General features: G+C 51.7%; 9 protein-coding genes across 9 annotated transcripts; 6 read left to right on the top strand and 3 right to left on the bottom strand.

Moving 5' to 3' along the window:
- Positions 1 to 1,600: 1,600 nt before the first annotated feature.
- On the bottom strand, positions 1,601 to 2,257 carry DACRYDRAFT_84316 (uncharacterized protein; the record flags this gene model as incomplete). Its single annotated transcript, XM_040776675.1, has 4 exons — positions 1,601 to 1,724; positions 1,775 to 1,970; positions 2,024 to 2,031; positions 2,081 to 2,257. 4 exons carry the CDS (start codon positions 2,255 to 2,257, stop codon positions 1,647 to 1,649), a joined length of 459 nt encoding a protein of 152 aa, XP_040624853.1. The 3' UTR covers positions 1,601 to 1,646.
- A 941-nt stretch (positions 2,258 to 3,198) lies between these two features.
- DACRYDRAFT_84318 (subtilisin-like protein) lies at positions 3,199 to 5,420 on the top strand (the record flags this gene model as incomplete). The annotated part of the gene is made up of 7 exons (XM_040776676.1): positions 3,199 to 3,903; positions 3,956 to 4,186; positions 4,240 to 4,325; positions 4,373 to 4,461; positions 4,511 to 4,705; positions 4,774 to 5,076; positions 5,125 to 5,420. The coding sequence occupies 7 exons, from the start codon at positions 3,199 to 3,201 to the stop codon at positions 5,418 to 5,420; spliced, it is 1,905 nt and encodes a 634-aa protein (XP_040624854.1).
- A 521-nt stretch (positions 5,421 to 5,941) lies between these two features.
- DACRYDRAFT_24869 (uncharacterized protein) lies at positions 5,942 to 7,219 on the bottom strand. Its single transcript, XM_040773889.1, has 2 exons — positions 6,971 to 7,219; positions 5,942 to 6,911 (listed from the first exon to the last, which is right to left on the bottom strand). The coding sequence occupies exons 1-2, from the start codon at positions 7,189 to 7,191 to the stop codon at positions 6,074 to 6,076; spliced, it is 1,059 nt and encodes a 352-aa protein (XP_040624855.1). The 5' UTR covers positions 7,192 to 7,219; the 3' UTR covers positions 5,942 to 6,073.
- An 818-nt stretch (positions 7,220 to 8,037) lies between these two features.
- Positions 8,038 to 8,568, bottom strand: DACRYDRAFT_24870 (uncharacterized protein). Its single transcript, XM_040773890.1, has 2 exons — positions 8,113 to 8,568; positions 8,038 to 8,061 (listed from the first exon to the last, which is right to left on the bottom strand). Exon 1 carries the CDS (start codon positions 8,371 to 8,373, stop codon positions 8,197 to 8,199), a length of 177 nt encoding a protein of 58 aa, XP_040624856.1. The 5' UTR covers positions 8,374 to 8,568; the 3' UTR covers positions 8,038 to 8,061; positions 8,113 to 8,196.
- A 2,134-nt stretch (positions 8,569 to 10,702) lies between these two features.
- Positions 10,703 to 13,536, top strand: DACRYDRAFT_102219 (uncharacterized protein). Its single transcript, XM_040767620.1, has 2 exons — positions 10,703 to 11,900; positions 11,961 to 13,536. Exons 1-2 carry the CDS (start codon positions 11,568 to 11,570, stop codon positions 13,416 to 13,418), a joined length of 1,791 nt encoding a protein of 596 aa, XP_040624857.1. The 5' UTR covers positions 10,703 to 11,567; the 3' UTR covers positions 13,419 to 13,536.
- Positions 13,537 to 14,261: 725 nt separating this feature from the next.
- DACRYDRAFT_111477 (cytochrome P450) lies at positions 14,262 to 15,720 on the top strand (the record flags this gene model as incomplete). Its single annotated transcript, XM_040769243.1, has 7 exons — positions 14,262 to 14,484; positions 14,536 to 14,767; positions 14,826 to 14,855; positions 14,906 to 15,054; positions 15,099 to 15,199; positions 15,271 to 15,549; positions 15,604 to 15,720. The coding sequence occupies 7 exons, from the start codon at positions 14,262 to 14,264 to the stop codon at positions 15,718 to 15,720; spliced, it is 1,131 nt and encodes a 376-aa protein (XP_040624858.1).
- Positions 15,721 to 17,274: 1,554 nt separating this feature from the next.
- Positions 17,275 to 19,164, top strand: DACRYDRAFT_111478 (cytochrome P450; the record flags this gene model as incomplete). The annotated part of the gene is made up of 8 exons (XM_040769244.1): positions 17,275 to 17,461; positions 17,511 to 17,829; positions 17,881 to 18,029; positions 18,084 to 18,199; positions 18,250 to 18,528; positions 18,584 to 18,696; positions 18,744 to 19,034; positions 19,089 to 19,164. The coding sequence occupies 8 exons, from the start codon at positions 17,275 to 17,277 to the stop codon at positions 19,162 to 19,164; spliced, it is 1,530 nt and encodes a 509-aa protein (XP_040624859.1).
- A 551-nt stretch (positions 19,165 to 19,715) lies between these two features.
- DACRYDRAFT_24874 (uncharacterized protein) lies at positions 19,716 to 20,282 on the top strand. The gene is made up of 2 exons (XM_040773891.1): positions 19,716 to 19,921; positions 19,987 to 20,282. Exon 2 carries the CDS (start codon positions 20,008 to 20,010, stop codon positions 20,200 to 20,202), a length of 195 nt encoding a protein of 64 aa, XP_040624860.1. The 5' UTR covers positions 19,716 to 19,921; positions 19,987 to 20,007; the 3' UTR covers positions 20,203 to 20,282.
- Positions 20,283 to 21,170: 888 nt separating this feature from the next.
- Positions 21,171 to 25,394, top strand: DACRYDRAFT_58226 (cytochrome P450; the record flags this gene model as incomplete). Its single annotated transcript, XM_040775488.1, has 8 exons — positions 21,171 to 21,363; positions 21,415 to 21,733; positions 21,783 to 21,931; positions 24,320 to 24,435; positions 24,482 to 24,760; positions 24,811 to 24,923; positions 24,976 to 25,266; positions 25,319 to 25,394. The coding sequence occupies 8 exons, from the start codon at positions 21,171 to 21,173 to the stop codon at positions 25,392 to 25,394; spliced, it is 1,536 nt and encodes a 511-aa protein (XP_040624861.1).
- Positions 25,395 to 25,408: the final 14 nt, after the last annotated feature.

The following is a 25,408-nucleotide window of genomic DNA, read 5'->3' on the forward strand; positions in this document are numbered from 1 at the left end:
AATGACTGCTGCGGCATACCATAAAGGATGTTATCCTGCACTCCGCCTGGATCTAGCCCAAATCTGTTGGCTATAGCTTTAACACGTTGGGGACGGAACGTTCCTTGCAAAAACTCAGTATCATCCAATTTGTTAGTATAATGTAATTACCTTCCGTATCGATGTATGCAACCTTGAGGAGCAAGCATTCAGCATACATGATGGGATAGAAGCGGTATCGCTCGACTCGCCTTGCCTCCCGTCCCCCCCATGCTTACCGGCATTTGGGCCGTGACACACAAGGTATGGCAGAGCTGGGTTTTCCCGGTTCGAAATTCTCCGTACACTACCAGCACGTGTTGGCTCCCGCAAAAAAAAAAAGCAAGCACCCTTCAAACCTTCTGAGATGGACTGCGTCTCAAAGCCGCCTGCTCTAGAATGAGAACTTGCTATGTGCACAACACGTATGCACTGACCGCCGAGAATAGTGTCAACTGATTTGGAACCGGTGGGGATGTGCATGACCTTCTCCCTCCTGTTGATCAACTCGGTACCAGTGCAGAAGCTCGGTCCCTGGTTCCACTCAGTGTTGGAGGTATAGCATAAGCAGAATACCCCACAGCTAGTTTCGCTGCAACTTCCTAAAGGAGTGGAAACAGCATGAATACCAGCTAAGGACACAGATAGCATAGACAAACCTTAATTTTGTCCACTTTCGTGTCAGACATGCCCTAGCCCATTAAGTTCAAGAAAGGTGCTATCCAAGAGACAACTACAAATGCACCTTGATCTTTCCGAGCGCTTTCTTCGTCATCATACGAACGCTCCCTACTGTATAAAGTCCGGCGGACTAGACGGATGTAAGACAGCCTAAAAGCTTGAGTAATGCCGATCCTAACCTTGAGCTTCGTGATGTCTTGCGCATTGATACCCTAAAGGACACGGTAAGTATATGCGCTTAGTGGGCGGGGCCGTGACAGAATGTAGTTGAAGCTCCACAGTGTTAACCTAAGGAATAAACGAGGTATGCATTGGAGTGTTTCACACAAAAGGGTCTGTCGCAACCTGCATTTATGCAGAGAATGGGAGATTCGAAGGGAACTACTCGTGGTTGACCCACATATATGCGCATGAACGGCCTTAAAACGACAGCAAAATACCAACCCCGTACTCACATGGTTCTGAAGCTCATCAACGTTGTCAAATGACGGCGGAATCTGTGGTGAAAAGATGAGAGGGATGTTAAAAGGAGTAAGGGTGAGGGGAACTCACATCCTCCTCTACATCACGCGGAGCGGGGGTGGTAGAGCGAGAGCCGAACATGGAAGTCTCCGGTTCACGATCAGTCTCATGAGTGTTGCTGCGTTCTCGATTGTTGGTAATTTTGCGAGGAGGCATGTCTGCGAGAAGAGAGGACAAGGTTCTTATCGACGGTGGTGAAGGAAGGAACAGAATTACGATCTGTCTCAAGACCAAAACACTCGACCTTAATACGCAGGATCATCGGGTCCGTGCGCACGCGTGTCTTCCTATTTCCGATGCCGTGGCGGAATAAACTCAACGCTCTTCACAACCCAAATTAGGTACCTTCATCCGGGAGCGAATTCATCCATTCGTCCTTATGGAACACCATGATAGTCATTGTCAGATTGATTTACGTTCAGTATTCATGATAATTCGGCCTTATGTGTATCAGAGTGGCCCAAGCTCTTCCCTGGCAGGATGACATCGCGGATGCGCTGTTTCTACTCACACCGTCATACCAGTTACTGTCTGCGGCGATTAGGGAGCTCACCAGCTCTTTCAGCTCGGGGAATCCTCCCGCCATCTTCCTGTCCCAAACAAGTTGCATGCTGTTCTCTGCTAAGAGCCATACCCTGAATCGAGCTCCCGTTTCTTGGGTGTTTAGGGGAATGAGGGTGATACTCTGGATTGCAGGTGGGGGGAATGTGAGCAAGAGCTCTGTCTGGATCCAGGTCGCTCGGTGTAGCCTGAAATCGAGTATCAGCATGTTTTAAAGTATGATAATCATAGATGGAAGGACCATCTGCACTGCGATACCTATGAGCTTGCAGCCGAACCTGTTCTGAGTAGCACTCACGCGATCGCAGAACTCGATAATTACTTGAGGAGAAAGTTTGTCGATTTCAGGATGGGTGAAAGTTGTCGAATCGAGTGGGTCAAATGGTGCGCGTTCTTGTGTTGGAGTATCCTTTACAATTGGAGGACCACATTGTCCTGTCAAACAGCCGGTATCGTTATCCTGGTGGGCAGACATCGAACGAGAGAGGCCCTGATTACGTCAATCCACAGTTCCCCAGCCTTCTCAGGCTGTCGCACCCTGCCTCGTCATCCCTCTCACCTTCATCACGTGGTGAAGAGGCGACAATGGAACTCTTGACTTTGCATTTGGTCTGATACTGCTACAAGAGCTGGTCGGACTTCCAGTACAGATACGTATACGCCCTGGGTTTGGTCTGGGCGATCTCAAAACCTCAGTCGTCTATGAGATGTCGCCTCATGCTTGGTTTTTGGGGATTCGAACGGAACTGAGTATCAATAGGAAGCTCTTATTTCGACGGTATAACTCGAGGAAGAACGGTCTGGCTGAAGCTGGGTCATGGCGAAATGGATTGCCGCGGATGTGGATGTCCCGCTGGCTGCTTCCACGTGGCATTGGCTCTCTCTTTCAGTGCCGCCATCTTGCGCAACGAGAGAGGCCTATTCTTTGTATCTTCCTATTTGTATATGGCAAGTTTACCTCATCTTTTCGTGCTATTTCTTCACCTGCTCCTGACGGACTGAGTCGTTCGAGATGTACGCGCCCGGCCTCAATCTAGAAGTTATCTACGGTACTGTCAGGAAGGGGACTTATGATGAGGGGTGTGCCGAGATCTGGCTAATTTCCTTTCTACGTGACCGTGTGGACGGAGTTCCCCTCGTACGATCGTATTGCCAACGTTGCACTCTTGGGACCTTCCGCCCTTGTCTTGGTCATCTCCTCTTCAACGAGAGCGTATCCAGATGGAAGACCATATGATCTATGTTAAATTGTCATGTGGAGCGCTTTGCATATATCGTTCGACCTTCTCGTAGAGTCTGTGTCACAATTATGAGCCTGCACGGCAGTGGAGATAAGCGACCAGGGGAAATGGTATATCTAGGTCGACCTCAGGAGGGCGTGAGCAGATGTGGTCGCTGTCAGTGCATTTCGTCAGTATGCAGCCCGCCTTGATCCTTGCTCTTGCGCCTCTTGCGGCTTTCGCATTTCCAGCCCCATCTTCTGGCGTACGTCGTGTGCACGAGAGGCGCGACGCTATCCCGTCCTCCTGGGTGCCTGTTACCGACCCTTTCCCGACAACGCCAATTCCACTTCGGATTGCTCTTACCCAGTCCAACCTAGACAGCGTACACGATGAGCTTATGCACGTGTCTGACCCATCTTCTGAGCATTTTGGCAAGCACTGGACGGCGAAGGAGGTTGCCGAGTTCTTTGCACCTTCCAAGGAATCTGTGGATATTGTCCTCACTTGGCTAGAGAGTGAGGGCATCTCCCGTTCTCGGGTCGAACAGTCACAGTCTCTCGGCTGGCTCGAAATTTCTGGTGTGACCGTCGCAGAGGCAGAGAGCTTGCTCGACACGAAGTATACCGTTTACTTGCACGACGTCACTGGCACTCCTCACTTGGGCTGTGGCGATTACTCCGTGCCTGAGGAGGTTGCCAAGCACGTTGATTTCGTCACTCCAACCGTTCACTTCGACACCCGCGTCAAGAAGGAACAGCCGCAGAGGAAACGGAGTGCGGCTACCGAGGTCGGCAAGCCGGGATCCGGCTCTTTGCCCAAGCAGGGCGCCACGCTATCTTCCGAGTCGATACTTCAGGAGCTTGAATACTGTAACGAGGAAATTCTTCCTATTTGTCTCGTAAGTTACCCGAATTCGTCAGATTTCCAGCCCAGTCTGACAACAATATTAGCAAGCGCTGTACAACATTCCCGTCAATCAGTCCCGTGCTACAGCGAAGAACAGCTATGGCATCGTCGAGTATACGCCTCAAAGTTACTTTGCTACGGATCTCGACATGTTCTTCGGCCAATTCGCTCCTCAGCTTGTGGGCCACAGGCCCACAATGGACAGCATTGATGGTGGCAACATCCAGACCATGTATGAGAGCTTCGATTATAACGGCGAGAGTGACCTTGATCTTGTGCGTCATTTTGAGTTTCCCATCTGTAAATCTGATTATTGGACGTGGCCCAGGAATATGCCATGACTCTCGTGTATCCCTTGAACCCGACCCTGTACCAGACCGGTGATATGGTCGAGGGCGGTTCTTTCAACAACTTGTGAGTTTCCTCCGACATGTATTATTCTCTTCTTAGCGGTATCATAGCCTGGACGCACTGGACGCAATGTACTATACATTTGACGGCGGCGATGATCCTACGGAGGATGGTGTTTACCCCGATCCCTACGGCGGAGGTTAGTGTTCTTTGTATGCTCGAGTGTCTAATATTTACGCCCTGCACAGGATATGAAGGGCCAGAGACCTGCGGTGGCTACGCTGCGACCTATGTGGTCTCCACTTCATACGGGTACAACGAGGCGGACCTGACACCGTTCTACGAGGAAAGACAGTGTGCAGAGTACGCCAAGCTTGGTCTTCAGGGCGTTTCTATCCTGTACAGCAGTGGTGACTATGGTGTTGCTGGCAACGATGGCGAGTGTTTGACAGCTAACGGTACATGGAGTCACCTGAGTACATGCAAAACCTCGCTAAAGCCATTTACGCAGGCACTTACGCGCTCAACGGGACCCGATTTAATCCTTCATTCCCTGGCACCTGCCCCTACGTGACGTCCGTGGGCGCTACTCAGATTGTACCCAACGCCACTGTCTACCAACCCGAGGAAGCTTGCGAGACCGTGATCTATTCCGACGGTGGATTCTCCAACGTTTTTGCCATGCCCTCGTACCAGGCTAAGGCAGTGTCCACTTACTACGAGTATTTCGTTCCTCCCTACACGGCAGCGCAGTACAACAATTCTCGCTCTGTTCGCGGTTTCCCGGATGTTGCGGCAAGCGGTGCCAACTATGGTATGTGTGGCACCTGGCATCACTTCATTCATGCTGACGAACCTGTAGTCATCGCCATCGACGGCGAGTTTGCTCTGGTATATGGTACCTCCGCCTCCAGCCCGGTCTTTGGCTCTATCGTCACCCTGATCAACGACGCTCGTCTTGCTGCTGGCAAAGGTCCCATTGGTTTCCTTAACCCAAGCATGTACGCGAACCCGTCCATGTTTAACGACATTACAATGGGAAGTAACCAGGGCTGCGGTACGGAGGGCTTCTACGCTGTTCCCGGCTGGGATCCTGTCACTGGTCTGGGCACTCCCAACTATCTCAAGATGGTCTCGTACTACCTCGCTCTCCCGTGAGCAGCTCACACTTTGGACTATAGCACTAGCATCATTGCTACGTTGTCGCATATCTTGTCAATGCAGATTGTGATGAGCTCTGCGCTGTCATTGTTGAGTCTTATCCGGAATCTAGTGAGCCGGGATTGCCCACTGCTTCGCACGTACGAAATTCGTTAGGTAGAGACGTCCAGTTCAATTCTGTAGTGCTTTGGGAGTTGACGTCATCCCGAAGCTTGAATTTTGCCTCTGTTGTGTCTGCGCTGGGGAAACTGTTGTCCCCCGAACAAAGCATACAGCGCGTGACTCTTTCTGGGCATGGTTTTTCGGGGCCAGCCAGGGTTCCGTGTTGAGGCATCACGGCCGCATGTTCCAGGGAAGAGTACGTCCTATCTACTCTGCACCCCTTGATACTGAGAATGTTCAGTTACACAATTCATTTGGATCCTGCGGGAATCGCGCTCCTCCAGGAAACATGCGATTATTCGCACACGCTGGAACGTCAATGTGTCATTATACCATGTAAGGTAGTAAATTTATGGAGTGGACACGGTGCTTCCTCTGTACTACATTTACCCCTCAAGTGTATAACAGTCTCAGACTTGAACTGAAAGGGTAAGAATCAAGCGCCCAATATTGTTTAAGGTAAGATAGCGGGCGGCGCGCGGGAACGATTAGAGGGAACATTCCTCCCAGGTGTCTTCTTCCTCCTTCCATTCGCCAATGACGAACTCTGCCTCCGGGTTGTTCAAGGACCACCCATCGACTTTGTTGATCTTGGCTTGCCTGACATGGTTGACAGGCGTTGCGATCCATGATCGATGATGTGTGCCCATTACGCTTTGCTTCAGTTCTCGAGTCGACGTCTTTGTTGGGAAATCGTTACTCTCCGTCCGATCCCGAGTTTCCCATATCCCTCTAAGCTGGTCCAAATCCATGCTGCGAGTATGATTCCCTCTCCTTGCCCTGCCGTCCGCTTGATAGATGCTCACATCTTGTAAAATTGGGCATTCTTTCAGGGCAAGCGAGCCACCTCTCCTGATTTGCTTCGATGAGTTCCTGAGTGTTGGGTCATTGCACGGTGAAGCGACCGCCTGAGGATATGCGCTGGCAGAGCGAATCGCTGGTTGCCATTCTGATACAGGTATATTCTTGGATTCGTCTGATACGCCCACAGAAGGAGAGCTCATCTGACGCGCTGGCCGCTGGCGAGCGCTGGTAAAGCAATTGGAGGGATTCAACGAGCGTTCCAATTCTGCCGCGGCATGTTCTGCAACAGGCTGGTGAACACGCTGCGACGGCGAACGAATATCTTCATCTTCTCTTGTCGCCCACACATGCTGTGCCGGGGCAGCCTTGGATGCTGGGAATGGATGGAATGTGTGGACCAGGTCTTGATACCCTGCGATGGATGCCGGCCTCTTCCTCACTGGAGTGGGCGATACAGGCCGGCGAGTTAGTGACGTGAGCCTGGGCGGCTCCGGCGCAGCCGGACGAAACGGGGTTCTTGAGCTGTTGTCGAATTATTTATTCGTTTCGACATCTGTTGTCAAAGGGAAGACAAGACGCACCGGGGGAGGGAATCTATCATCTGACCACTGGGTGGACGTATGAGTCGTGGATGCATGAAAACATCCGTCTCCTCTGCCTGTACTGACTGCGTTCGCTGGGAAGGAACACTTATAATTGGACGAGTGTTTTCCTTGTCTTCGCATTGTCCACGTCTCGGTCGCCGGGGATATGCACGGGGCATCAGCTTGCCAGTCTCAAATTTCGGCGGTGAGGACTTCATATGCTCTGAACTTGAATCGCGAGCGGGACTAGCAAAGGAGATGGGTCAGATTGAGGGACCTGCGAGGGAAAAGGACATGCGAACGCACGAGAAGAACCTCTCCGTCAATCTCCGGTTTTCCGTTCTGCTTATGGTGATCACCGGTCTGTCAGGGGTGCTGTATACATACCACCGGCTCTCGTCTTAGTACGATTGAAACAAGGCAAGGCAAGAGGACGCACGGCGGAATAAGGACAATTTCGGGGACATCGTCCTTTACGTGCTGTAAGATGGTGCTCCACATGTTCCGTCCAAGCGAGAACTGGAATGGTAGAGGCAAGGCTGTTGCCAGGTGGGACAGCGAAGCAGCTGCACGGTGCCAAGTTGGAGGTGTGCGAGTGCTGTCATACACGATGCTCATGTCGTCGCTGTTGTTGTTTGTGTGGAAATGTCGTTGTCACTGTCTTTGTCGTTGTCTTTGTCGTTGTCGCCGTTGATGCAATGAGCATGCGCCGACGAGCCCCTCTCTCCATGCACAGGTGCCATTCAACTCATAAGACAGATTACGGAAGATAAGTCAAGGTGATAGATCGAGATCGAGCAATAAGGTTTTCTCGATTGCCATATTAGGAAAACGCAGAACCACTGAGACATTCATCATTGAGAAGGCCGGCTGCTCCGATGGTTGGTTGGTTAGTCACTAGTGCTGTCGTTGGACCAGATGATTCGTGAAGTTGTTGACGCGTTCAACAACAATGATCGCGCAAGACGGCCAGAACCCTCTGCAATTCGATTAGTAAGCTATTACATTACTCAGCATCTTATCGTCGACACAAGTCTTCGTAATCTGGGTTGTCAAGCGTCTTGATTGTTGATCTCGAAGGTGTGTGCCTCCTGAAGTACGTGTCACCATCACAGAATGAAACATGACGGTCAATGGACCTCAAAACGAAAATCAAAACCATTCAGTCAGCGTTCTCCACAGTCAGCGATGTCCAAGATCCTTCTAGGATTTGCGCAGTCTTCTCAACTCCATGACGGTAAACCACTGTCGATCAGCGTGTATCCACCGTACACGCTCCACGGGTTCACCCACCGTGCATTGTCGCCGTCCGTGTCGGCCATATGTCCCGCTTGACTCATGATGCTAATATCCTTGGATTCTATCGCCGATCCAATTGCCTGCACCAACTGATAACCCATTGTTTGGGATCATGGGTCCGACACTTGTCATGTTCTTGATGTATGACTTGGACCCAGCCGAAATTCCTGAAGTGTTTCTCCCGGAACTTGCATCACTAGACTTTCGCCGCGGCCCAACGAGCCAGTGACGTCTCCTAGTCCTACTGTACAATTTTTCTTGCACCCTCATGTCTTCGCGCCGACAATGAAGTAGAACAGATTGACTTCTGTTTTTGCCTTTTCCAACTTTTCCAACTCCTGCTTCGTCCGGTTCCGACACCGCGTCATCCCGACTCCGGCATGGCCCGGTTTCTAATAACACGGCCGGAGCCCAAGGCCTCCTGGGTCGAGAGTTTATCGGGCGAGGTGCCGATTGGAGGGGAGGGGGAGGATGACGAGCAAGCGCCGTAATCAAAAGGAGAAATTGAGGGATGACGTTGCTGAGTCAGCAGGGCTTCGGCTTTGCCATCACTCTCGGCCACAAGAATTTATCTTTTTCGGGGCCGGGCCACTGCAACTTTCTCTCTGGCAAAGAACGTTTTGGAACCTTGGCTCATGCACTCCCACCAACATGTCCTTGTCCCCTTATGCACTATCAGATCAATGGCTGACAGAGCCAAATGTATTGTCTTACATCAGGGTTATTGTCTTGTCCAAAGTCTTAAAAGTCTGAAGTCCCCTGATGACTCCCTCTTGGTCTCCTACCGGCGGCAGCCATGCCGCCTCCGCGGTGTTCGCGGAGCGGAGACTATCAAACCATGTGGATACCCGGTCCACGGACACCGGAGGCACGAGAGCCTCGCAGCGCCGAGGAACCATTCACGTGCGCCTGATCCAAGCGCCCAGGGCCTTAGAACATGCGGTCCTCCCGCACACTGCGGGCGGAATCCCTGGCTCACGCAAGACTAAGCTCTTGGGGATTTTGACAGTCGATCGGTATGCACGGTCCGGATGTGTTCATGTGTGGGTCGAGGCGTCGTGAAGTGTGTCGGCGGAAGACGCGCGACGGCTGCAGTCACAACAAGCCCGGGTCTTATACAGCACCTTTCCTTATCACACCATATACAAACTATTGAAGACAGCTAAGGCAGCTTGGCTAATCAATACAAGACCTGATGGGCAGTCACGGCTTGAATTGCGGAGCAGGAGCATGACGCGGAGTACCCGTAAGTGTATGGTCGGTACCTGTGGTCGCTGACGCCATTCCCGGGCTGAATGGGTACCGGGAACTTCGTAGATCGTCTTTGACAGGCGGCAACGAGTGAAAGCATTCAGCTCGATCGCAGCCTCGATCAATGTCAAAAGCATTCTACATCGTACCCTTCTCCGCCGGCGGCAACTACAGAACCTTTCTTGAGAACGCGAGAACGCGAGAAGCCGAGGACAGAATTGATTTACCCCGAAATCGATTTTTTTTTTCTAGGATCTAGGTATGCTGGGAGGCGGTGAAGAAGCTCCCTGACCTGATGATTCAGGGAATCGAGTGATCGGCGTGGCTGAGCACCCTTTGGGGAAAGGTTTGTCACTCCCCGAGACTCGGCTCCGGAGACCCAACATAGAGATGACAAAATGTATTCCACCAGGCGGTGCGTCAGAAGAGAAATGTATGCGCCAAGGGCTCAATCAATGCGGTCGTTAGGCCGTGTTTGGCCCGCGCTAGACCATATATAGTACAATGTCTGAAAGCGTTGGACACATAGTGGGTGATGTGCCGGGAAAGGAGCGTCATACTGATTTGGTTCTGGGAATGGGATATTGGCAGTCTGTCATGCGGACGAGGTGCTGCGCGCCGGTTTGCACAAGTGGGATTGGCTTCGGTGCTTGAGCCGCTTCGGAGTAATCAACACGAGGAGAATGACATGCTTTGAATACGTGTATGGTAATGTGGTGTAGGTGATATGATGACATGGACGAGTCTCCTTGTGGGCGTCGGACGTCCAGGTGGCAACTGGTACATGATGTCGGCCCCGAGTGCCGGTCGGAGGGCCCGGAATGGCGCCCGGAGAGGTCCGAGCCGATAATCAGTATATGGTCATACGACGTCTACTCGGCAGCGTAGGAGCAAGCTGGTTGGACAACTCCTATGAGATAGGAGAGCAGGTGGACGTGGATGGTCCTCAAGGAGAAGTGACGTGAACTGTTTGCGGGGGAAACAGGGACTGTGCTCCTAGTTGGAGGATCACGGTGGTCTGCAAGAGGAGCTGAAAGGAGGAAAAGGGTCCGCTGAGTGGGTGACTAATCGGCCAAGCGCAGGCGGCGAGAAGTATCCAATTTCCCTGCCCTGCAAGCAGAAGGTGTCGGACAGCGCTTCCCATCTGTCCCCCTCCTCTAACCCGCCGAGCTGACGGCCACGGCACGGCATCACATTCGCCTGCGCAGAAGGAAGAGAGATGGGGGATTAAATGCACAGTCATGGTTACTTCAGGATGAGCAATCCATTCCCCGGTAAGCACACAATATAAGTTGCCTCTCTTTTGTCTGTCCGCGTGCGCGATCGTTCCCTCTACCCGTCACCCGACGTCTAGCTGCGACTTTCCTCCAGCTGTATACAGCGATACAGAATCGCGCTTGGCTTACATCGGAATCGCCCCTGGAATAGGCAGTCCCCTCCATTGTATTGCGGTGCAGCGACTCGCGACTCGGACATTGCCTTTCCCTTACTTCACCTTCCCCGCCAGCGAGCGAAAGCGTCAAACGCTCATCGGATTCGGCTCGATCGCTCGTTGTCCCAGACGCCCGCACCTCTTCTCTTGTATTCCAACTCCCTGACGCCCAGTCCGGCAGTCGAGCATTGCCTTTTCTCCCCTTTCCCCAGTTATATACTTGTCACATCGTCAAGCGCACATCCTACCCATTTACGGACCAGTGCGCCCACTTCTAAGCGCGCAGCCGAGCCAAGATCCAACAAGGAAGAGCAAGCGTACATATAGCGCGGACGAGAGGGAAGCCATATCTCAATTTACACACACCACCCGCCCCTTGGGGGAATCTAGCCCTTTTCAAGAGAGACAAACAGACAGCAACTCGCGCGTGCTTCTCACTTCACTCCCGGATTCTGCTTCCGCTCTCCTGGGACGCCCATTCCCCGGTCAACCAAAGAGTATACATATCCCCTTGCCGTCCTATCCTCCTCCCCGCCCTCTCTCTCCCGCCCCCTCTCCCCCTCTTCCTCCCGGTCCTTTTCGCTTGACCACCACCACGAACAGCAACCAAACATGAAGCTGCACGGACCGTCACGCACTTCCACCCTCTCTCGCCGTGGCTCACCCACTCCCCTCAAGCCCGTCTCAGGCGCATCCGTATCAACCCCCACATCAGATTTATCTTCCCTTCGAGCACAGGCAGTCGCGGCGCACGGGCACTCCCACCCGCAGACGCTGCACACTTACACGCTGGAGCAAGCGAGCTTCCCCTATGTCACGCTCGCCCTCAACAGCTGCGCCGCCTCTTCCGAGCAGATGCCGGTATTTCACGGCGCTTGCCCAGTAACAGGCGAGGTCGTACTTGAGCAGAGCAAGCTCCGCTCAATAAAAGACGTGATGATCACAGTGAGTGGATTTCTCGTGCATTCTTCACTCAAAGAGCGCATACTGACTCACCGCGAAAAGGTGGAGGGTCGCCTCTTTGCGCCCTGCGGCGAGGCAACGTCATTCCTGTCCCAGACTCTCTCCCTCATCACCCCCGCCTTCCCCCAACCCCCACCGCGCACTTCCACGTTGGATGGCACGCACAGCCTCCCCTTCTCGTTCACTTTCCCCTCTGTCGGGTCTAATGGCGCACCCTTACCAACAAGCTGGGCATCCGCACTTTCTCCGAACACGAAGATCGAGTACATCTTCTCCCTTCGCATCAAGCGCAAGAGCCGCGCTGCTCGTCGTGTATGTGGGGACGACGTGCTGAACGTACCGATTGTCTTCCACCCCCGAGTACGACCCGAGAAGCAACCTCTTGTCGCATGGAGCGCTGCTGGGTTAGTGGGAGAATGGCCTACGGACCGCAGTGCGTGGCACCTTTCGACCGCTACCATCCGCGGGTCCGAGCTCGGTCAGCGAGACGCGAGCCTCCGCGCAACGCTGGGCCTCGCAGCGCCCCTTGCATACCCGGTCCGCTCCTACATACCGTTCACTATCACCCTCTCCGACGAGCGGAACAGCGCGCCCGACGTCCTCTCCGCACCCATCGCGATATCCGTCGACCTCCGGCGCGGTGTGCGCTATGTGCCCACCGTCATCCCCCACGCTGTGAGCGTCTGGTGCGTCTCATGCGGATTCGCGTCATCAAAGTGTATCTGCCCTAAGGCCGCCCTCATCAAAGCCGCGCACGCGAACAAGCCGAGCCAAGAATGGACCTGGGAGAGCGTAGCGGTGGCAAACTGCTGGCAAGTCCCGCACTCGGCGGCGAACGTCCGCGTCGTCCGAGGGGAGATCGACCTGGACGGTTCATTGGAACCGTCATTCACCTTCGGTGGTCTCAGCGTCTCTTACGCCGTTCATGTGCGCTTCTCAGCGCCCGGAAGAGAGGATGAGCACTTCACATTCGTGGAGCCTGTTACCCTTGTTCCCGAACTCGGTGGGGAGACTGGTTCTTCCCGCACGAGCGGCTACTCCAGTTCTACGCCATCGATGACAGCGGGCTCTTCCGCCTACGCGCCTTCTATTCGATCTGCATCACCTCCCTCAGCCAGCTCAGCAGCTGCAGCGGCTATAAAAGCGCAGCACAATGCGCTCAGTAAGACCCTCTCTTACTCTCCTCAACCAACATCATACCACGATCTCCCACCATCATACGACTGCTCCCAAGTGCAGGCAGGATACGGGTACGGCCTCGGCTCCACTCCCAGCGCGCTCAAGCCTGCCGGGCGGGAACGAGGAGGCAAGCAGAGCAGTCCTCCGGGCACACCCCAATCTCGAGCAAGCAGCGAGGAACTGGAATTGCAGTTGCCGGTTAGCGCACATTCGCGAGCGCCTTGTGGAGCAATCCGATTCGGCCTCAAGCCCGGTCAGCCAGGGCAGGGAGAGACTTGGATGCACATGCGGGTCAGCGAGGAGGACTTCTTGCTTGCGTAGTTCTGTTCGATATGAACTATGGTGACGACTTCTTATTCGTGTTTAACCCTTCCACTAGCAATACTTTTTTTTGTTCCTTCACTGGAGCTTATAGCGTAGCCTCATGATATGCCCGTACGATAACCCCTTCCCTAGTCAAGTATCTCATCGCTCTCGCGGACGGTTAATGTCCATGTCTACTGTATCTCGCTAGTTGAAAGAAGTTGAATAATTGGATGGAGTGCACAATCTCTCTCTCCCTCTCTGCATCGAAGGGAGCTTCCCCATTTTTAGAATAGACTCATTTGAATTGGTCACCGGGTAGTCGTTAGGGGTCGACAAACCCGTTGTTGGTTAGCGGCCGCCAGCGAAAAGGCGCCCGGACCTTCGGCCCTTCCAGCCATCCCCCCCCAGGATCTCCACGCTTTCCCGCAATTCACTCAGGGCTCCGGGAGTGCCATGGGGGAGGCTTGTAGGGCTGCGCCTGGGATTGGTCCTAGTTGGGAACCCATGGACAGTCGCATGGGTTGAACCGAGATTTGGTCGGCATGTTTGTGCTGCAGCCTCTGCTCACGTGCCAGTGTGAATGGAACGAATTCGCGGTGAACAACATGTGCTCGAATGCTCACCGTCAATGAATCTCTGGACTGATGCTTTCCGGTGTACCTTCGCCGGTGCAGGGGTGCTGACGCGTCGGATTATACTCACCTCGGCCAGGCTCACACCACAGGTAGAAATGAGAATTTCACGTATGAGAAGCGTCTCGGCCCACCTCGTATCATCTTCCGGAAGGCAGTTTACTTCGGTTCGAACCGCAGCACATGAACATATCGGATTCGAAAAGAAAAAGCAGGAGGTGGCACCATGTCTGTCCGCGCCACGGTCAAGAGTGCCATGTTCACTGGGATCCTCGCCGGATGTGCAGTTGTCTTGGTTGTGGTGGTTCTTCGCATCATATGGAGAAGGTTCGTAACCAGAAAGCGTCGCCTGCCTCCTGGTCCTCCGGGTTATCCGGTGATCGGCAATCTCTTGGACTTGCCAAAAGAGGAGGATTGGTTGAGATTTAGCGAATGGCAGAAAGTGTACGGTATGTCATCACCGGAAATTGAAGAACAGAGATGGTTCATTGCGATCGCAGGAGATATCGTCTATGTCACGGCTTTGGGGAAGAAGTTCCTCATAATTAGCTCTGTCAAGATCGCGTCCGATCTGCTAGAGAGGCGCTCGACATATTATTCCGGTCGGATGAAATTGACATTCGGTGGTGAACTGTGTGGCCATGATCGTTCTTTGGCACTCCTGGAGGGAACTAAGCACCGGGAGGCTCGCAAAGTCGGGGCATCGTTCGTTGAATTCCACAGCAGTCAAGGGTTGGTATTGGCTACTGGAGAACGAAGCTCATAAGACGTTGAAGAGGCTGCTGACCAGTCCTGACGAATTCGTGAAGCACTTCCATCTGTAAGTTTGGAACTAGCAGATAGAACAGATACCGATTTACAGTGATACAGCAATTCTGGCTCCACGATCATGCGTATCGCATATGGTTATGAGCTTGACGGGGACAACGATCTGCATCTCCGTCATGCGAATATGGTGATTAGAGATTTCTCTAGAGCTTGTGCACCAGGACGATGGCTCGTTGACCTTATACCAATCCGTCAGATACATTCTTTCTGTCGAGAACTGATCTGACTGAAACAGTCAAGCACGTACCCGAATGGTTCCAAGGGGGTAACTTCAAGAAGATTGCTCGGAAATGGAGGAGTGAGCTTGATGAGTGTTACAGCGTCCCTTTCACCTTCGTAAAACAAAAAATAGCAAGCCACTCTTTCTTTGTTATTCAGTTCGTACCCTGACATGTTCTTCTCCGCAGGCCTCCGGTGACAACCTTCCATCGATGATATCGCAATTACTTGAAAGCAACAAGCAGCACGGGGACGAAACGCAGATTGCGAATGCGGTTGGGTCTCTGTTCATCGCGGGGTCAGATACCACACCAGTGGCTCTATCCAACTTCATCATGGCAATGATACTTTATCCTGAAGTGCAGAAGAAGGCACAGAGTGAATTAGATCGTGTTGTTGGCCTTGAACGCCGGCCGACATTGGCCGATCGAGTGAATCTGCCCTACGTGGTTGCCGTCGTGAAGGAGGTAAGCTTGCCAAACAATTGTCAAAGGGCGCAGTTATATCTGATCATGACGAAGGTCTTGCGTTGGGCCCCAGTAGTTCCTACCAGTGTGCCTCACAGACTGAATAGGGAAGACGGATATGCCAACTTCTGCATTCCCAAGGATACCCTTGTTGTGACCAACATATGGTAGCAGTGTGTTTCGAGGTCCACCGGGGGAGAAAGCTGATCGCAAAGTAGGCACATGAGTCGAGACGCTGCGACATACGGTTATGATGCAGATCGTTTCCGTCCAGAGCGATTTTTGGGGCCCGACCCCGCACCTCGAGGATTTAGCACATCAAATACCCGCGAGTTCGGTTCACCCATCTTTGGCTTCGGAAGGCGAGTGTGTCCTGGAGAATTCCTAGCATTCTCGTCCTTGTTCATTACTTGCGCAAACATATTGGCAACTATGGACATAGCCTCTGACGCTGATGGAAAATCAGTGCTGCCAGAGATGAAGTGGACAAGTGGAATTGTGACGTACATGCATTCCATGACTGACCTCTCGCTTGTCACTGACACGGTGATTCATCGATAGACATCCATATCCATTCACATGCAGTATCAAACCTCGATCCTCAAAGGCTGTTGATTTAATCAATTTGAAGGAGATCGATACAAGAAAGGAGAACGGAGTCGCGGAGTGATCATCACCACATCGGAACGCGTGCGAGACTTGCGGAGGCTAAACAGGATTCATGTGATATGCCCCATATAACTATGTATCTCAACTTTGATGCTGGTCTCGAACTGGAACACAACACTACCTATACGGCGTAAATAGGAAGAAAGAAGGCCACCTTCATCCTGAGATCTTCCGCTGTAGTCGGAGCGCTCCGAGAAAGCGGTGATTTAGGACGAATATGAAAGAGCTACATCGAGGACCTTAAGCTTGCATCACTACCAAAATGAGTCGAGCTGCTTCTGCCGATGTTTGTCCGTTTGAGCGTCTAAACCAGATATGGAATAGGACGACTGGTGCTACGATTCGGTGCCTGGCCATGCAGAAGAAAGCACAAGATGTTTGATCGCATCGTTGGCGCCACAAGATTGCCGAGGTTGCACGAATGTCCCGTTTATCGTTGCACTGGTGAAAGAAGTTGAACGTAATCCCCATTTCGGACTTGGGAGAGGAATCCCTGATGCCCGAGCTCGATGAAATAGTGGTATTATTGCGTATGTCTCCTATTCCTGCCATATGTGACTCGAGTTTCTAACGACACCACCATCACAGTCGTTTTCAGGCATTTCAGTGCAGAATCTCGCTGCGATTCCAGAAAAGGGCCAATGTGAACTAGGCAGCCGCGCGAGAGTGTGCTCCCCGTCCTTTCATGGTGCCGGTTAACGCAGAAGCCGAAGACGATTCTCACCCAGCAACGATTTCCTTTGTCGACTGCGCTTGTCGCGTTGGTATTGCACTATGTCAGTCGGAAATATAGGGGCTCTATAACCCATAATGATACGCAGTCTCTGGAAGAGGACAAAGACATTTTTCACCTCTATCCTGTGCACGGGTACTACGAGAGAGGCGGTGCGTTATCCTCATGGACGTTGACCTCACCATTCTCCGAACAGCTGCGATCTTCCGATTTCTGGAAGGCGGAGCCTTTTCTCACCAGTTAGTACACGAAGTCACTGGTGGAGTTCTTCAAAAGGTGACCGACAGCAACGCCTATCAAGAGGACCACTGCCTGGTCTCGCTATGTCAAATCTCCTATTGCCCCTTATTCCGGCTGTCGCACTTCTATTGTTGGTTGGCTGGCGTCGCGTGAAACAGAAGAATATCCCCTTACCACCCGGTCCTAAGAGTCATGTTTTCATTGGCAACTTGTTTGAGATGCCCAAAGAAGATGACCCCATGGTGTATAGCAGATGGCAGAAGACGTATGGTACGTGTGACTGACCAGGATCATATCTGTTCTTGATGATTGTATGTAGGGGACATGATATATGTCAATGTCCTGGGCAAGGACTTCCTCATCATCAACTCATTGAAAATCGCGGCGGACCTTTTGGAGAAGCGGTCCTCCATCTATTCTGGTCGGAACTACTTTACATTTGGTGGGGAGCTATGCGGACACGATAGATCGACTGCTCTTGCTGAAGGATCGGCGCACCGAGAAATGCGAAAGTTCGGTCATCGATCGATGAATTCCACAAGTATAAAGCAATGGCAGTGGTTGCAAGAAGCGGAAGCGCGCAAGACGCTGAAACAATTACTCCATAAACCGGAGAACTGGAACGAGCTTTTCCATCTGTCAGTGCTTGTCCCGGAGATTCACGCGGTCCGCTCACGTCTCACCCACAGTAATGCCGGCTCTTCGATCATGCGGATTGTCTATGGCTATGAACTAGCGCCCGAGAATGATCCACTACTGCGTCATGCGAACATGGTCATGGAAGATTTCTCCCAAGCGTGCGCTCCCGGGCGTTGGATTGTCGATGTTCTCCCTTTTCGTCAGTAATTAACATGCACCTGGTCGTTAATTTTGTTAGCTGATGTTTTGAAAGTCAAGCATGTGCCGGAATGGATGCCCGGCGCTGGCTTCCAAAAGATTGCCAAAAAGTGGTGGCTGGATGTCGATAGAATGTATCGGGCACCTTTCGAACTAGTCAAACAGCGCATGGTGCGTTTCCCTGTGCTGTTCCGGGAGGAGCTTAGAACATAGTCAACCAGGCAGCAGGTATTGCGCTCCCGTCGATAACTGCTCAACTCCTCGAGGTGAAGAAAGAACAATCGGACGAGGAACACATGATCAGCGCTATGGGTGCATTGTATGCTGGCGGTGTAGATACCACGCCCGCCGCTCTGGGAAGCTTCATGATGGTGATGATTCTATATCCCGATGTACAGAAAAAGGCGCAGGCTGAGTTGGATGCGATTGTCGGTCCAGATCGGTTGCCCGGATTCATCGATCAGGCTAATCTTCCATATGTGAATGCTCTCATCAAGGAGGTGCGGCTCTGTTGCTGGTCGATGCACAAGAGACGACAATACTTACGTGACGTAGATACTGAGATGGGCACCCAGCGTCCCCATGGGGCTGCCACATAGGCTCATCCAGGATGACGAATATAATGGGTATCGCATCCCGAAGGATACCATTCTTTTGACCAATATATGGTATGAATCCATTGGTGTTCATGAATGAAAGCTGACAAGGGGGACAGGCACATGAATCGCGACTCGGCCACTTATCCAGATGCACCGGATTGCTTCAGACCCGATCGTTTCCTAGGTCCAGACCCTGCCCCACACGGTTTCAGTACATCCAACACCCAGGAATTCGGTTCCCCGGCGTTCGGCTTCGGTCGACGTGTATGCCCCGGAGAACATTTTGCATTCCCGTCACTGTTCATCCTTTGTGCGAGCATTTTGGCGACAATGGATATTAGCCCCGCAATGGATGCTGCAGGGAATCCTATCCTGCCGCAGGTGCAATTTTCTAGCGGTGTTATCGCGTACGTATCACCGATAGGGAGATGCTTTATGAATCACACACTTAAGACATGCAGGCATCCGAAACCATTCCGGTGCAACATTACTCCCCGATCACACAAAGCGGTCGATTTGATCAACGTTTCCGGGTGAGGCAGGATTTTGTAAACAATGCTGCGAACAACAGGCAATCAGGGAAGCACATGGGACGATATTAATGATACAGTATATATAGAGAGAGGGAGATCCTGCCAATGAAATGGATTTCGCCCTGCCGAATTCGTGCAAATTAGATTGCAGCTTTGAAGCAAAACAGGAGTAACAGACATTCACTAGAGAGATTTTACTGCTAATGCATAACGGATGGCCGTCTTTTCCATAATGAACACTGTGGGGAACTGTCACTTTCTAGGATGTAATCTGTGCGGTGATGCCATATACTCATATATAGACCGATGATTCGCTAAGAAGAAAATACCTCCTTAGGGGAATCCGCATTCTAATATCCATTGTCCCGTAAGCTCCTTGAGTGAAGGATAACATAACACTGACGTTGTTATCGGCGAGTCTTCGTGCGTGCCCGAATCCCCAAAACATACAACTGAGGCATAGGTGAAGCATAGGAAGAGCCGCCATCTGAAACTTCAACTTGCATATATTTCACTCTGAATACAGCGGGCACAATATGGTATCGAAACAGGGAAGCAGAATGATCGCATTTCAACATATTCATAGAAGGAGTGAATTGCATACATCGAGCTCGGCACAATGATTCACTTGTAGTGTTTACCACGCTATCACAACTTTCTCCAGTCCTCCAGGTTCCACCAGCTGTGCATCGCCGAGGTAGTAGTCCGAATCAAGCCTTGAAAGGGAAGAGAACGTTGGTTACTTTCCAAGAGTTGTTCCCCTGTTCACGGCACAACAAATATGTAAGCTTGTCCTTTTCCTAATCAAGTGTTTCCTATTACTCACCCAATTGGCTGCTCTTAGGTCATGCGGAACATTGCCAACCCACATCTGAACGGTCACGACATTGTTCCCACCCACTGGGCCAAACTGGTAGATCTGCTGGTTGTTATGAGTCAACCACATGTCGCCGTGGCCCGTCATTGTGACGTTTCCGAAATTCTGGATGGAGACCGAGAGAACGGTGTTCCAACCTGCGGCTTGCTACGGTTGAATCAGTGAGAGCAGACATGTTTTTAATTACTGTGACGAAGGCCATAAATTCGAACGCTCGCACCAGCTGGAATGGGGATGTAGTTTACCGTCCTGAGGAGCAATGTTCTTAGTCAAGCGCAAGGACACGATGAGGAGGGAAGCTCACGGCATAGTGAAAATTGTCTGAGTGAATGAACTGGCTACGACTGGTAGAGTTTGTCGAGTGGAGAGCAAAGAAGAGATGGATTGCAGCTTTATATGTGGCTAGCGGGAGGAAGTGCCCAATTCAACGTATAAAGAGCGAATCAATAATGCGTCTTCTAGTCTTGTGTTGCACATGTCAGGACTTGGACTAGAACACTCTTGCCCTGGAACCTGCATAGCTTTGACCTAGTCGGGAAGAGCCAATGTCGGTGTTTCCAACCGCCGGTGTGCTGTTTCGAGGGTCGTTACAGACCCCCGCAGGTGCCTCTCTTCGGGAAGATCTATCGACCGGGTTACATGATTTCGCCGGGAGCACAGATACCTATCCACCATCCTATCGCCTCATGTAGTCGAAGCAGAAGGTGCGCCGGTCAGTCCCCATATAATATGGATTTGATAGGCTTAGCAGCGGTTGACTAGTCCGGACAACCGGGAGAGTCACTGGAGAAAGGGGAAGTTGGGTGCAGTGGCTATGCAGAAGGACGAGTCCAGATCCGCGGTGGTCTTGTTACATACACTTTCCTATCTCTGCACTCTGCCTCCAAATAATGGGATTGCATCCCTCTCCTTTTCAGACTAGCGTAGAAGTTCTGTCGGTGAACTTCGGATCCGGACCTTGATATGATAAACCCCTCATGATGTTCTGTCGAAGTCCATGCCATCAAGCCCAGGCTCAGGCTACGTGGAAGTCGACCTGAAGGTAGAAGTTGGTGTTCAGAAGGATACTGCCTAGCGCGTCCTATTACACCTCAGTCTCAGATTATCAAGCGCACATATACGGAAGACTGATTATGATTCTAAATATGCTGATGCTCATTGGCACAACTACGTGTGTTCTTGCTGTTGGTTTCCTTCTTCGGAAGCTTGTATTCAAGAGACTGCCATTGTCGCCTGGTCCAAAGCCTTACCCGATCATTGGAAATATGCTTGACATGCCAAAGGAGTACGCCTGGATGGCTTTTAGCCGATGGAAGAAGTTACACGGTATGTTTCGTTCATGCGCTTGAAGCAGCGGTCGCTGATAGCTCCGCGAAGGTGACATGATCTATCTGACCGTCCTCGGGAGGAAGTTCCTAGTAGTCAATTCACTGGAGACCGCAGCATATTTTCTGGAAAGGCGCTCTTCAATCTATTCCGGACGGATGCGCTTTGTCTTCTCCGGTGAGCTGTGCGCTCACAACCGCTCCTTGGCATTCAAGGATGGCACTTCTCATCGCCAAGCGCGGAAATTCGCTCACCGTTCACTTAGCTCGACAGCGATAAAGCAACGGCACGGATTACAGGAAGATGAAGCACACAAAATACTAAGGCGATTATTGGATGATCCGACTGAGTTTGTGAGGCACTTCCACACGTGAGAACACGGTCTGTTCGTGACTTTCGTGATGCTTAGGCCAATACAGGACTGCCCAGTCCATCATCATGAGGATATTGTATGGCTATGAGGTGGGGGAACACGACGATCCTCTGATACAGGCAGCGAACAAAGTATTGGCTGCTTTCGAGGTCGCTGCCGTACCCGGACGCTGGTTGGTGGACGCAGTCCCAATGTGTTCGTTGATCCCAGTCTGTGCTTGCAGGAAGCTTACTGGTCATTAGTAAAATGGGTTCCTGAGTGGGTACCAGGCGCTGGCTTCAAGAGGATTGCTAGATCTTGGAAAAACGACACAGAACATATGTTCGACGACCCTTTCAACCTCGCATGGTAAGGGGTTGTGAGGATCGGGTGCTGCTTCTCACACTCCTGATCCAGGCTGCCGGTACTGCAATGCCTTCGATGACCGCTCAGCTAATGAAAACCGAAAAAGAAGAGGCGGTTGAGGAGCATATCAAGGATGCTGCGGGCGGGCTGTATGGTGGAGGGGTGGACACGACACCCTCCACTATGACTAGCTTCATTATGGCGATGATGCTTTATCCGGAGACATAAGCGAAAGCGCAGGATGAATTGGAGAAAGTTGTTGGAAAAGATCGTCTTCCAACTTTCTCCGATCGACCAAACTTACCATACCTGAATGCGATGATTAAAGAGGTGGGGGCATTTGCACTACATGAAATGAGTTTAGCTGACGTTTAAAAAGCTCCTGAGATGGGCTCCAGTAGTGCCCATGGGTGTGCCCCATAGACTCACGCGAGACGATGACTACGAAGGTTATCGAATTCCTCATGACACGATCGTGCTGACGAATATTTGGTGCGTCATGTCTTTCCCTGTCCTGCCCTGTCCTGCCCTTTACTGACCGGAGATAAGGCATATGTGTCATGACATCGCTACGTACGGACAGGATGTGGACAGTTTCCGTCCTGAGCGTTTTCTTGGAGAAGACCCGGCCCCTCGAGGGTTCAGCACGGCCGGCACCAGGGAATTCGGTTCCCCTGTGTTTGGCTTCGGCCGGCGTGTGTGCCCTGGCGAGCGGGTTGCCGACTCTTCATTATTTGTCATGTGTTCTAATATCTTAGCAACAATGGAGATCAAGGCAGCATACGATACAAAGGATCAGCCCATGTATCCCCGAATCCAATACACGGATGGCGTTATTGTGTATGTTGTTGCCATGAAGTTCTTTGACCGTTCGTTGATTTGTTGATTAGGCACCCAGAAACATTCCAATGCCAGATCGTGCCCCGATCTCCCAGAGCAATTCACCTCATCTTAGGCCCGCGCTCGTAAATTCTTTCAACATTCTCATACAATGCGGGGCTTTGGCAAAGGGAGCTCTGGAGCAAGGCATGGATAGTGCTGGTCAGGATCGTTTCCTCCTACAGCCCTCCATGAATGATGGATCCCTTAACGTCAGTATCGATGTTGATCACGGAACAGTTTCACGTTGTCTGTGTGCCGCATTTTCTTGAACCAATAGTACATGATACGAAGGATGTCCATTCTGTCGCGTCAGCACCATTTGCTCCCCACTGTCGGATTGATAGGATTTATCGGCGATGCTGTCGCACCTGGATCAGATATTAGTAGGTAATGTCCTCTCACAAAGCGCCATGGGATCATCAACCCTATTCGGGATGCAGGGGCTATTTATGACCTGTGCTGTTTTCTGATTGAACCCCGAATGTCGTTGACTCACTTGGCTTCCTGGGTTAATGTTCCTCACCGACTTCCCTTTCCACAAAACTGTGACCCCTGACTTTCACCGCGAGCCTTGACTGTCAGACCAATATGTGCTTGCGGATCTCGGAGCTCCTGATCGCGTGCCTTGTTAGGTTAAGCGTGCGGTATGAACACCCTGCAGGAGTTTCTCACCGAGAATGTTGACGAATCTTACCCGAAGTTCAGTATGAGAAGGAGGACAACGCTTGCATGATCAGGAAATTTTGATCGGTGTGTGTATGTTGTACGGAAATGCAGCTCCTGATAGTTATAAACACCACTAGCGAGGGGTTCAGAATATCTGAATGCCCAAACGTGGTCTCAGAGATACCCCTCCGGATAGACATGGAGACCTTGGCTGCCATAGGGGTTCCTTGTTTTGCTCTCGTGATCGTACTTCTCGCTTGGCACTTGTTGAATCAAAGCAAACCACCTCTGCCTCCAGGCCCCAAAGGGTACCCAATCATCGGGAATCTGTTCGATATACCGCGGGAAGATGATTGGATAGTATATGGACAGTTAGAGATTGAAGCCCGCAAGACGCTCAGAAAGCTTTTGGCTTCACCCGAAGATTTCGCGGGGCACTTCATTAAGTGAGCAGCACCCACGTGATCCTATCATCTTGTCGCTCAGCCCCGTTAGCAATACTGCCTCTCTGACCATGAGACTGGCATACGGATATGAGCTAGAACGATCCGACGATCCGCTCCTTCGATCGGCTCAAAAAGCAATGGAAAACGCATCCGAGTCATGCTATCCGGGACGTTGGCTCGTGGACACCTTCCCGTTCAGTTCGTCTTTGCAGCGATCTCTCAACTTTTGTTGATGGTCTTGAAGTGAAACACATTCCCGCGTGGGTTCCAGGTGCTGGGTTTCAGAGACAAGCAAAGATATGGCGGGATCAAGTCGAGGAAATGTTTCATCTCCCCTTTAACCTTGTTAAGAAGAGGGTGGTAAGCTCGACTATTCAGGTGGTGGACGCACTCTCAGTCCGTTCAGGCCGAAGGCAACGCCCTCTCCTCCATGACGTCCCAGTTGTTGGAATCAAAGAAGAATCAAAGCGACGAAGAGAGCATCATGAACGCCGTTGGCTCGCTCTACGGCGGCGCGGTGGATACGACACCGGCAGCCATGAGCAGTTTTGTGCTGGCAATGACCCTGTATCTAGAGGTGCAGCGCAAGGCCCAAGAAGAATTGGATCGTGTTGTTGGTCGCGATCGTTTACCACGGTTCGCGGATAGGTCGAATCTGCCATATATAAATGCGCTTGTAAAGGAGGTATGCATCAATAGTGGTGGAGTATCCGCTGAGAGATGATCTGCACTCAGGTCCACCGCTGGGCGCCAGTAATTCCGCTGGGCATACCGCATCGGCTAATCAAAGAGGACGTGTACAATGGCTATCGTATCCCAAAGGATACTATAATCATTCTAAACATATGGTTTGCGCATTGTTGCCTTCTAAGATGGGATTGTTGAGGTCAGGCTCTGCAGGCGCATTAATCGTGACATCCATACATATGGCTCTGATTCGGATACCTTCCGTCCAGAGCGCTTCCTCGGTAGCGATCCAGCACCACGCGGCTTTACTACGGCCAATACGCAAGAGTTTGGCTCTACGTCCTTTGGATTTGGACGCCGCGTCTGTTCCGGACAACATGTAGCCGATCCGTCGATGTTCATCGTATTTTCTAACGTCCTTGCAACGATGGATATCAGCCCACGCGCAGGAGCGAATGGAAAACCGGTGTTACCTGAGATCAAGTTCACTACCGGTGTAATCTCGTATGTCGTCTTTCGAAGATGTATGCGCATTTCATTCAATGCCAATGCCCAGGCATCCGAAGCCTTTCCAGTGTTGCATTACACCTCGCTCAGCCCTGGCAATCGATTTGATCAGGGATGCTGATTAATGGCATTCTCCCAA

Source organism: Dacryopinax primogenitus, assembly GCF_000292625.1.
Source record: "Dacryopinax primogenitus strain DJM-731 SS1 chromosome Unknown DACRYscaffold_21, whole genome shotgun sequence".
Taxonomy (NCBI): Eukaryota; Fungi; Basidiomycota; class Dacrymycetes; order Dacrymycetales; family Dacrymycetaceae; genus Dacryopinax; species Dacryopinax primogenitus.